This window comes from Procambarus clarkii, chromosome 11 (genome assembly GCF_040958095.1).
Source record: "Procambarus clarkii isolate CNS0578487 chromosome 11, FALCON_Pclarkii_2.0, whole genome shotgun sequence".
Classification (NCBI taxonomy): domain Eukaryota; kingdom Metazoa; phylum Arthropoda; class Malacostraca; order Decapoda; family Cambaridae; genus Procambarus; species Procambarus clarkii.
In genome coordinates, this window is record NC_091160.1 from 8,478,773 (window position 1) to 8,491,421 (window position 12,649).

Here is a 12,649-nt window from a genome sequence, read left to right on the forward strand (position 1 = left end):
AGGGTGTGCCCTAAGGTAGTGTTCTGAGCACTACTTTCTTGTTGCCCTCAATGCTTTTCCTCCCTTCCTTTTGGCATTTTCTCCGCTCTATGTAGACGATCTTGCCCTTTGCTGTCGGGGTGATGATTCGCCTCTCCAAAGGCGGCTTCACCTTGAGATTGATGCCGTGTCATCGTGGGCCACCGTTCATGGCTTCAGGTTGCTCTCTGTCTAAGACTTATGCTTATGACTTACTCGAAAGCATGTCATTCTCCGTCCCTCTGTCACTATGGTCATCCCCTTGTTCACAAGGATTCCGCTAAGCTTCAGGGGTTAATCTTTGACACTTTTTGTCTGGTCAGCCCATCTTTCTTACCTCTGCTCTGAATGCTCTAAGGCCCTGTCCCTCAAGGTTTTGTCCGTTACTACTCTGGGGGCTGATAGGTGCACACTCCTCTTTACATTCCTCAATCGTCCTGTCTAAACTATTGTGGTTACCTGCTTACTCGTCCTCTTCTACTCTTCCCCGTCTTTATGCTTTGGCACCATGCTGGGTTGCGCCTCGGCTCTGGGTGCCTTTCATTCGACTCCCACCCTCAGCTTGTATGTTGACACTGGCTTTCTATCTCTCCAGATCACCGTGATCGCTACCGTCTTTGCTCTCTGGCACTGTCCTTGCAACATCCTTCCTCTTGCCTGTCGTGCCTTGACTTTTACCCCACATGTAGTTCCTGTTCCTCTTCACCACCTCCCTCTTTCTGTCCAGCTATCTCGCTTAAAGGACTCATTTCTATTAGTATTGTTCCTTCCTTGCCCCTGGGGTGGGTCCCCCTTCCGAAGTTTTGTACATCCTTGACCCACGTTACTAAAACTTTTACTCCAACGGTTCTTGAAGTGCCTTTTTCTGGAGCACTTTTCACGCTCCCGCTCCATTTCCAGCTTCAACGATGGGTCAAAGTCTGCAGACGGTATGGGCTAATTGGTTGTTTTTCCCGACCGCCCTTATGTGTGTCGCCTCCCTTCGGAGACTAGCATCTTCACAGCAGAAATTTATGCTATTCTCTCTACTCTCCGTCTCCTGCTTTCTCGTTGAATATCCTCGTTTGTGATTGTAGTAGACTCTTAGTGCCCTCGTGGCTCTCGGGTCCTTTAATCCTGTCCATCCGATAGTCTTCGAGATTCAACATTGGCCGTTTCTTATCTCTAGTAAATTTAAATCCGTAGAGTTTTGCTGGGTTCCCAGCCATATATCTATGTTTTTTTGAAGTGGCGCCTTGGGCAGTGGGGACTTGGCCGCTTCCCCTTACCTCATGCCTGGTCAGACGCCCTGAGGTGTGTTCCCTGGGCACTGGGACTTTAGCCCCTATTGCCCCGTTCCCCCAAAGCTGTATTTCCCCTGTACCGCCCTGGACACGGTGGCAGGAATGCACCACTCGCATACCGCTGTACAGATCCCTCAGTGATTGGTAGTACCAGTGCAGTGTTACACACAGTGTAGAGGACGAGCGAGTGAGCGTGTGAGCGGATAAAGTAGGTATCAGAGTGGCACGCTCTGCACCTGCCACTCTAGGACCCTCACCACCAATGCGGTACCCTCAGCAGCGTTGCCAGCTGACCGTGTATACACCTGCGTTTGCTTGTATGGTGTCTGAACTATTCTTCTTGTCTCTGCACTATGATTAGTAGCCGCCGCTGTTCTGGGTCCAGGCCATAGCCTGAAGTGCTCCCACTCTGTGGTAGATACTGAAGTGTCTTGTCACTTCATGTTGTGACTGGCAACTATGGCCACTTCCCTCCCGCCTTCTGGGGTCACCCACAGCGACCCTTCCCAAAATGCTTCAGACGCATTTGCGTCCACTTCGGCCACCACCCCGCATGACGTACAGCATGGCCAAACACTCCATCCCTCTATACCATGTATGAGGAGGACACCAGCTCAAGTGATGAAACAGCCTCAGATGGTAGTTTTACTGTACACAAAGGCTGGAGTACCTTACGTAAATAGAGAAGGTTAAGGGACGGTAACAATTTTGTCAAGACGACCAATGTCGCCCCCACAACGGGGGGGGGGGGGGGGGGGCACCACGACCCACCCTGGCACCCCGTAATAAATATGCCAGGCTGGCATTTCCATCTCAAATTACCAGTGACCAGAGGTACTCCTGGATGAGACGTGACTTTCCTCGTCATTTTCCTGACCACATAGACCTCAAACCCTAGACACGCCTTGCCCTACATCTATGTAGCCAAGTCCGATGAAGTCACCATCTCGGCCCTACTTCAAGGTCGAGTGGGTGGCATCACATTCAGTAAAGTAGACTCTCCTGAGAGGTCCAGGAGGTACAGAGAGTACCTTGTCACATCCTATCCTCATGACCTTGACATCTCCCATGCGAAAGAACTACCAGGTGTGTACGGTGCAAGACTCATCAAGTCTTGAGGCAGGCCACTCAACAGGATTGTCATCGTCTGGGAACGTGAGACGCCGCCCCCCCCCCCCCCCCCCCCAGTCATCACAAGTTCCTAGGCCCCTACTGGCCAGCCTGCCCCATAACTCCCTGGGCATCCTCAGCTGTCATGCGTTTTATGGGGGTTTCTCAACCGGAATTATGAGAGTTGTTGTAGGGTATTTCATAATTTATTATCCTGATACATGTGAAAGGTGCTGCACCTAGGCCAAGTTTCAGCATCTCAGCCTAAATAGAGAAGGAGAAAAAAAGAAAATTCAACAATGTTCAATTGCTTTCACAGCCCACAATTGTGAACCAAAATCATTTCTACGACACTCAGCTATGACCTTACTATATAATAAAGATTTGGTAGTAAGATCTTTATCCCAGATGTATTTAGTGCAATAATACAGATTTTTAAAAGTTTCCCAAAAACGTATGCAACAAAATGAAGTGTATCATTATTTATAAAATCAATAAATCTACGTAGATAAGAAAAACTACTACCGTTTTTAGAGGCGTAAACTCTACATATAATGTGCAAGTTTCATGTAAATTGAATTATAAATAAAGGCTGTGCAGGCAGATCTAGTTGTAAAAGTTGGAGTTGCGTAGCGCGCGCGACAAGTTACTCTACTCGCGGTCACTCGTGACAATGCGTGATTTACGCATTGCGGCCAGCTCGTACCTTCTATGGAGAGCTCGCATGCATCTAGCTTTCAATGCTTTTCTCTTGTTCGTTTGGCAAGTCATATTGCAGTACAAATAGCAAAAATAGCACGAGTTCTGGGAGATATTGTGAGAGCGCGTCAGCGATACATCCACTCCCTAAGAGACACACACAGTCACTGAGGGGCCGAGCCACATACCACCCTCTCTCACACGATACTGTTGCCAATGAGTGAGTTTATATTCATTTTATGCATGTTATTTTCAACGCTATTACGAAAAATAAGACTTCTACAACGTAAGATACAATACCCCGCGGCGCACTCACGCCGCGAGCACCAGATTCACGAAAGTTGCAGCAGGAAATTTGACTAATCACGTTATTTTTCAAGATAACATTAATCGGTTTGGACCAGTGTTGCCAGAACGTTGTAGTAATTTTACGTAATTTTTCGTAAACATTCCATTTTCTTCGGACTTTCGGGTACCAAGGCACTCAACACTTTGGTCACAGTAGCCAAGCACTGTCAATCTTCAGGAACCTGTGCCTTCTGTGCAGCCAATCATCTCACTAAAGACTGCCCCAATAAAGACCACGCCCTTGGACCGATGAGAACCATCCTCAGTCACCAGCACAAATGTTCCAGGTGCTTGCGGGAGGGTGTGACTGCCTGGCACAAGGACTGTGTCAAGCGGCCTCCCCCGCACAGCACAGTGGGGCAACCCTCCACCACCCCAGTACCCCCCCCCCACCTTGGGTGGCCCCATTATTACACCTACCCCCCCCCCCCCCTAACCTTGGGTGGCCCCACCACTACACCTACCCGCCCCCCCCCCCACCCGGGGTTGCCCCACCACTACACCTAACCCCCCCCCCCCCACCCGGGATGACCCTACCACCGTTCCTGACGCCAACAGCCTGACAACCTTCCCTTGCCTACCCTGGAAGCCTGACGCCAGCCTGCAGAGGGAGGTGGCAGAACTTCCAGCTCGCATGAATAAAATAGAAATTACCGTCAATAAGCTCCAAGAAACACTCACGAAGATTGAAAATGGTCGACATTTATGCTAAGATCAACATGGACGACCCGAGACAGTGTTCAAGCGATCATCTCGCCAGGCCGAGGAGTGAACGTGAACGTCCGTGTCTAGTGAAATTTCTTCCAGTGACTGTAAATGCTGACACGTCTCAAGCAAGTCTTTACGCCTCCTCCAGTGCTGTAAGTACCGCTGTGGCGAGTGAAACCTATGAAAACCCGTGTGTCTTAGCTGTATTTAACAAATTCACTCGAGAACTCATTCAAACAATACCGCTTGTGTGTGTACGATTCCTGACGAACATGAAATGATTGTAAATGGTAGGAAAATTGCAGGCAACCAGCTGATCTTGAAACAGGTGAAAGAACTCTGCCATTAATGACTGAACAATTGGCATTTGTAAGCAATTGTCTACAAATTGTGAATCTTTTAAACACCTTCTCTTCGTCAGGTTCATGAACACCATTACCCACGACCAACACTTACATTAATCACGTGGAATGTGAGAAGCGTGCGAAGGAGGCCGTTTGATCTAATGATGTACGCTGGTGCCAACAACATTGATGTACTGTGCCTGCAGGAACCATACACTGCAAACAAAACATAAACGCCACCCAAACTCCCAGGTTATGTAGCTTTCCTCAAATGTTGGTTCACATGTCGGTATCTTGACGCATGTTAAAAGTAACCTAGTGTGTAAACATGTTAAAAACCACAAAAGTGACCACTCATTATCAGCAGTTTCAGATTGCTACAGCACCCGGGTTTCTTAACTTAGTTAATGTATATGTAAGGTGCGATCAAATGGTGGAAGCCTCTTCCAAAAGTTACCAGCAGCTCTCAAACCATTGTAATGGGTGATTTTAATGCTAGACCCACTAGCCTGGGTGACACCAAAACAAACAGGAATGGCAGTCTTTGTAAAATACTTGAGATAATAACATGTTTGTATTCAACTTTAACTCTTAACGTCACACACCTCATGGGTGGCAGGCTTGATTATGTCATTGGTCACGGTCTCATTGATAATGCTGTCGGAGGATCAATTCTTCATGAATTAGTTAGTGTATGATCTGAATATGGCAAAGTGATCACTATCAATAATGTCAAACCCCTAAGCTTTGAAAAAAAATAACATCCCTGAAAATTTACACATGCTCTTCAAATTCTGCATTTCTGAATGGTATAACACTTACTGCTTTACTACCGTCAATGCATTATATGAGGACCTGGTCACTGAAGTAACCGCTTTTTATAACAATGTTGTAAAATCCACAAGACCCAAAACAGTGAGGAAGGGACAGAAGTGGTTCACCGACTCACGCCTTAAGCCCCTGCATGACAGTTCTATTCCTAGTGGAGCAGTATAAAACAAAACAGCCGACACCCTCAACATATTTCTTAAAGCCAGCCGAGAGTTGAGAGAGCTAAAGGAACAGGTGTCTAACCAGCACTGGGAACAGTTTCTGCAAGGCATCAATCATGCAACATCCTCATCCAAATGTGGAATAAAATTAAAAAGATTTCTCGTCCTAGCAGTCGTCAACTTTATCACCATTCACCTGTAGACTATGCCGACATGCTGCTTCAACAATATGCAAGCACTGCTAGTATAAGCAGCCTGCTTCTAGATGTGCAAAACTATCTGGCTAGTACTAAAATAAATCTTAACTTCAATATTGAAATTGCCTGTAGTGAAATAGGGCCTGATGATATCCATGGCATAACCCCCTTTTGAAATTAAAAATGCACTCAAGAAAGGTAAGGCTACCTCTCCTAGAGAGGATGGCATCACATACAACACCATAAGAGTACTTGCCGAGCTGCCAAATAGCCCTTTGATAGAACTGTTTAATCAAAGTCTAAGGCAGGGTGTCTTACCTGACCGCTGAACACGGACTCTTAATACCCATACCCAAGCCTAATTCACAAAAATTTAGACCCATTTCTCTGACGTCTTGAATGTGTAAAGTTCTTGAGAGAATTATTCTCGACAGACTAATGTTTCAAATCAAGCCCCACCTTGCCCCTAACCTGCATGGTTTCCTTCCTGGAAGAAGCACACAAACTTGCTTTGAGTATTTTATCATAGAGGGACCAAACTCTCAGGCGGCATTTATTGATCTCCAAACTGCCTTTGATACAGCAAACAGAGAAATAATCCTAGAACAGCTAGCCTCTTTTTGGAGTTAAGGGAAGACTGTTGACATGGCTCAGGAGTTACCGAGTAACAGACCCGCCTCAGTCCTTTTCAAGGGGGTCAAAAGTAAACTCTGTGCACCCTTTGAGTTGGGTACACCCCAGGGTGGAGGGCTAAGTCCTACACTGTTCAATGTTCTGATGCATAAATTAATTGATATTCCACACTACCTGACGAAGCCGTCATTTGTTATGCCGATGATATATGCAATATTGCAAACACCCAAACTAGACTGCAAGCTCTACTCGATTCATTGGCTGCTAAAAGCATTGAATGTGGTCTTGTTATCTCTAAATCCAGAGTTCTCCATCCCCAAGAGAAAACTATGTCCCTATAACTTGCAAGGTCAACAACCTGAACATTGAACGTGTAGGCAGCACAAATACCTTGGAGTTGGTATTAACAGTGACATTGTAAATGATCTACAGCGTTACCTTGAAGTGCTTCCGGGGATTAGCGTCCCCGCGGCCCGGTCGTCGACCAGGCTTCCTGGTTGCTGGACTGATCAACCAGGCTGTTGGACGCGGCTGCTCGCAGCCTGACGTATGAGTCACAGCCTGGTTTTAACCGTAGGTTAAAAGAAAGGCTAAACCATTGAGAACACTTACCGGTAAGAATATTGGTATCAATATTAAATATGCTAGACTATTCTATATGATGTTCGTTAGATCTCGTTGATAATGCTCTGCACTTAATTTCCCCCCCCTGTTGGACAAACTTGTAGTAGTACAGAATGAGGCCATGAGGATAATTCTTGGTGCTCCAAGATGCACAAGAATCATGTGAATCAACATGCGGGAAGAACTGAAGCTTCCAACCATACTAGAGAGAATAATGCAAGTCAACACCACTTTTTGCCTTAAAGTCATGAGATCCTACATCTGCATTTCTCAGAAATTATTTAGTGCTGTTAACACCCTTTTGACTGGTGCCGACATACCAACTCACTCCTTTTATGATAATTGGCTGAGCAACAATGCTTACAATCTCCTTAAACTTAACATTCCTTTTAAGTGCAATCTACCTGTCTGATATTCCTCTTTATCTGTACCCCACCATTCAAGTATCACACACCTGTCACCAAGATAATGAGAATCTTGCTCTTAAGCTGTCACTCTTTTAAACAATTGCCTCCTCCATCGAGAGTAAGATCTCACGAGCACTGTGTGTACACCGACGGTTCAGTCCAATCTTCTACTGGACGGACTGGAGCAGCACGTAGGTTTTATAGAAATAATATATGCACAAAGACTGTCAGTGTCAGGTTAAACAACTGGCTGACCTCCACACAAGCAGAACTAGCAGTATTACACTTAGCTACCAGTACATTAAAAAACATTGGAGGAGGAATAATATTCTGTGATTCAAAGTCTGCTCTTCAAGCAATCTAAAACTTCTCTTGGAAGATCGACAGCAAGAACCTCATACTCCCAATTATAAATGACCTAATTGATGCACAGAGTAAAGGGTCTCTTATCTCCTTTGTATGGATACCTTCACACAAATATAACCCATCATAACGAGACAGACATTGCAGCCAAATTAACATGTAACAAGTTTGAAGTTGAATTAGATCTAGGTAAGTGAAACCCAACACAATTTCACTTAAGAGATGCAGAAGGATGGGAAGCTGCCCTTTCTAGATGTAACAGTCATGGAAAGGAGCGGAGGTTTCCACACTGCAGTCTACACTAAGGAAACGAACATAGGAATGTGCCTAAATGCCAACAGTGACTGCCCAGACAGGTATAAGAGGAGTGTTAACGCTTATGTCGACCGTGCTCTCAGCCACAGCTCAGAATGGAAGCAAGTCGACGAAGAACTCTGTAGGGTAAGGCAGGTCCTAGTCAACAACGGCTTCTCCAATGGTTTCATTGAAGACATCGTAAGAAGGAAAGTGAAAAGCCATGCAACCTCCGAAGAGACAACTAACACAACACCTATACCCCCTATTAGACTATTTTACAGGAACTTCTTTTCCACAGCTCATAAAATGGAGGAAAGGGTCCTGAAAGATATTGTTAATAGAAACGTTATCCCTACAGACGAAAATCGGAAGATACAACTGACGATTTACTATAAAACCAAAAAAAAAGGCCAGCCTACTCATGAGAAACTCTCCAGACACAAAGCAGAACGCTTTGAGACCAACGTCGTATATGCCTTCAAATGCCCTCTTGGGGATTGTAAGCCTCAAAAAACTCAGTATATAGGCAAGACAACAACATCTCTCTCCAGGCGTTTAACGATGCATAAGCAACAGGGCTCCATTAAGGAACATATAATCTCTTCCTACAACCAAACCATCACCAGAGAAATCTTAGCAAACACAGAAATCATCGATAGATACAGCGATAGCAGGCGGCTTGACATCTGCGAGGCACTACACATCAAGAAGTCAACACCAGCAATCAACACCCAATTAATGCACAACTATATTCTACCCACTTCAAGACTCCGCTCCAATATAGAAGCATCAAGAAATATGGGCCAATAGGCCCTCTGCAATTACTTCCTTTCAATAACCATTGTTTCGTGTTCTGTCTTGTGTTGAAAGTTTGTTTTCACCTCATCCAAAACTTTTGTAACATGTCAACCTCACCCAAATGCAGGTACAAGAAATCGAAGATGTTTAAGCTCTATTCAGTTACAGTTGTGTGTAAACTAAAGTCTGAAAATGTAATAAGTTTTCCGAAACGCGCTCAAGTGTATCAGACTAGAAATAAAAATGAATTTTGGAGAATTGATTTTTCAATTACCATCAATAGTGAAAAGTAACATAAGAGAAAATTCGTGTTAGAATTATTAATGTTACTTTTTCGGTCATATTTAATATTATATGTCTACAGGAAAGACTGCTACCAAAATATACTTATACATACATATATATATTTTTTTTTGGGGGGGGGGGGGGGGGCATTATAGCAAGTGTCCTTTGACAGGAACAATTTAAGAGGAAGCAAGAATTAATCCTAGTAAACCAGTATATGGGGCTGATGCTAGCCTCAACGAGGATTATTGTCGTCATCCTTGTTTATACCTGGTGGACCAGGCCAACCGTACAATAAGGCAAGACCTCACAATTTTCATCATTTATATATGTAGATGAATACTGTAGTTTTAATAGCTGCATATATAAATATAATATAACCCCCTTCCCCACCCCCCCCCCCTAATGTGCAAGGAGTCTATTTGTGAGAATATTGCAGAAATATAATCCGCTAAATATCATACAATTTGCTATTGAAATATATATATTAGCGTAAATAAACACTAAATTCATATAAATTAAATAAATCTCACAGGTTGGTTCCCCACACTAGAGAATAATATTTGGCATGATTGCGATTTTATTTTATTGCATGTTTTAATATTTCTGTATTGTTTATGTCTCCACTTTATTTTGATGAACCATCTATTTTAATTAACATACATGATTAGTTGTTTTTAGGATCTAATATTTTAGGGTTACTGCTGAGGGGCCTATGAGACCCATGCCTTGTGGCTGGGCCGCTGGACCCCAAAGACAGAGCAACACCCTTAAACCGGAACTGCGGCATGATCTCCCACACTACATTACCGCATGACTAGTTATCAGACTCGTTGGCATGAGTTTTTTTTTATTATTGTTTTCTACCACAAACGTAGCCACACATTTACAATACTAACCAGCATATATACATTTTCTTGTGTCCATGGACAGGGTTAGACACGTGTTAAACATATAGTTCAGGGATTCGTCGAACGATCAACCACAGGTGACTCGGTATGAGGTACCTGGAGCTTTGAAATTACTTTATTTACTTTGTCCATAATGATATCCTCAATGCAACCAGAGTTTGCCGGTGTAGACTACTGATCACATGCCTTTGTATGACAACCCTCTCGTGTGATGGGGATTTTTAGCATCACGTAGACAGTTTTTTTTGACATGCTGTACTCCCTTCATATAGTCTGGGGTAGCTGCCCAAATGCAGTTGTACTAAAATGTGTTAAAAAAAAAAGGTGGTGTTGCGCGTGATTGTATCTGAAGGCCCTTCCACAGATCATGTGAGGTTGGTAGGGGAGGGGAGGGGAGGGGAGGGGAGGGGTTGTGTGGGGTGTGTGTGTGTGTGTGTGTGTGTGTGTGTGTGTTTTAAACCCAGTGCCTTGTACTAAACACTAAGATACAATGTTCCTCACCTGCAGAAGCTCAAAAACTCTTGCATCAAATTAAAATCCTCAACACCAGCACCACTCCTCCCTACCTCATTAGTCCAGTTGACTTCCTCTGCTGTAATGTTTCAAATGTTACAATTGAAGTCACGAAACACGCAAATGCAGAACTACAAATTTGCTCTAAATGCTCTGCAGAAGGCCATTTTTATACTCTGTGCTCTGCCCACACCCTAAAATGCACTAATTGCCATGGTGCTCATTCAGCAGTTGAGTTTTTTTCAGAGGGCAAGATTTATCAAAAAACTTTGTACTAACCAACCTCTCACTCATGCACACCCTCATTTTTCCTCAACCTCCCACAACCCATCACATTACCAAACAGCATCAGCCAACTATGTTCTATGCCAGTGTCTTAATGCTTCCCATCACCACCATCCCCCTCTACTACTGCACAACAAACTCGGTCCTCTCCACCACCTTATTCTCCTCTTCAGAACCTCTCATACGAACAAGTCACTGCCTGTGTACAAGCCGCTTACCTGAAGGCCAAAGATGATCGTGACTTTGCTGACTATCTTCCTCACAATGGTCTTCCTAGTATCTGTCCCTCCTCCTCTGCTCTTACACTGCTCCATTTTCTCCTAGTCAAATTCAAATGTTTATTTAGTTAAAGTACATACATACAAAGGGGTGATACAGATTGATGCAGAAGTCCTCGCTCCACAAAACACCACGACTTCAGCCGAGGAAAATACCATACTTCCCCCAAAACCTCCAACCAACCCAATCCTGACAGAAAACGGAACCACTGACCAGACTGCAGACCCTGTACTTGAAGTTGCTCGTCCACAACGACCAATTTTGTGATAGTTGGCAGGGCGCATTGCACTAGGTCAGCCCCACTCATCCTAAACATACCCTGGAGAAGATGGAGGGCCTCCGAATAATTGGCATTGTCGGGTAAAGCACTAGCAAGCTCAAGTCACTGCACAAAAGATCGCAGGAAAGTAATCAAGACAGATCACAAGCCTGCCCACCGTCACTGCGACCCATCAAGGGGTGGCAATGCGCCATAAACACTTCAAAGTCTAGACTAACCCCCGTCGACGACATTGTATTAAAGATCAACCTCCTAAAGATCCCCAAGACAACGCAGTTACACCCATCGATATTGGCCGAGAATTTTGTACTCTTTACGAATCAATGCTCGATTCTGACATTTATCACTAAAGCATTTATGTTCATATATTCTTTCCTCAGTTACTAGGATATTAGCATTGTCCATTTGTTCCCTAATATAACAGAAATCACAATTGAGTGGTGAATCAAATGAACAAATCCACAAGGGCCCTTGATTAAAGCAGCGTCTGGGATATGCTCTGTTGCAGGTTCGAATCCTCGTCACGGCCCTTGTGGTATTTGTTCATTCTCTAATATATATTCGAGTTAAATGTAGCATGCTGTAGTGTGCTTGTATAAGATATTTGTTAATGCTTGTTTATTCATGTTGGTGGTGGGGGGGGGGGGAGGGGTTAGTGGCGTCTAATGGGGGGGGATGACCATGTATGGCTGTTCCAATGATGTGTGCAGTGTACCTAACAGAGCGTCACCGATTTACTACTATAATTCAGTTTTCTTTTATGTACATTTCTTTTAATTACACCTTATTAGTGTTAAATGTATTAGTGTATTTACAAATATGTTCATAAGTATTACTCTCAGACAGCAGAGTATCTAGAGATTGTGTGTTCCTTAGTTGGTAACGTGTAGACCCCACAATAGACCTCAACAACTAACCCCCTCGCAACAAACACCGACCCTAAGGCCAGCTTAGGTGCTGAACTCCTAGCATTTGCCCATATCGCATTTCCAAACAACCCGGTGAAGCTGCTGGGTTTCTGGAACTCACTCAGGAAGGGCAATGGCCTGTCCCCTGCCCACGTGTCCGAGGAATCGCTCGCCTATCTGTCTACTAACAACACAACACCCGCCGAGAAGGCCCATGCACAACCTAACAACAACCTCCCCAGTTCTCTCCGCCCCCGGGCCACAGCCAACACCCAAGAGAGACCAAACTTCCAGAATCACCCTGGTACCTCCACCGACAAACTGGCAGACTCCCAGGTCCAGTATTACTACAGTAGACCCAGTCAGG

The 12,649-nt window shown here is 44.5% G+C and overlaps 1 protein-coding gene across 4 annotated transcripts in view; it reads right to left on the reverse strand.

Moving 5' to 3' along the window:
* LOC123758545 (uncharacterized) overlaps nt 1-11,887 on the reverse strand; it is a 51,631-nt gene extending 39,744 nt beyond the window's left edge. Inside the window, exon 1 of one of the 4 annotated variants that reach the window (XR_011228043.1) lies at nt 11,034-11,154. Coding sequence is in view for 2 of the 4 variants with exons in the window: in XM_069322425.1 (XP_069178526.1) it covers nt 11,034-11,129 (96 nt within the window). In the remaining 2 variants the exon portion in view is untranslated. Of the gene's footprint in view, nt 1-11,033 lie in introns of all 4 variants that reach the window. The other 3 variants (XR_011228044.1, XM_069322425.1, XM_069322424.1) reach the window with 3 other exon arrangements.
* Nucleotides 11,888-12,649: the final 762 nt, after the last annotated feature.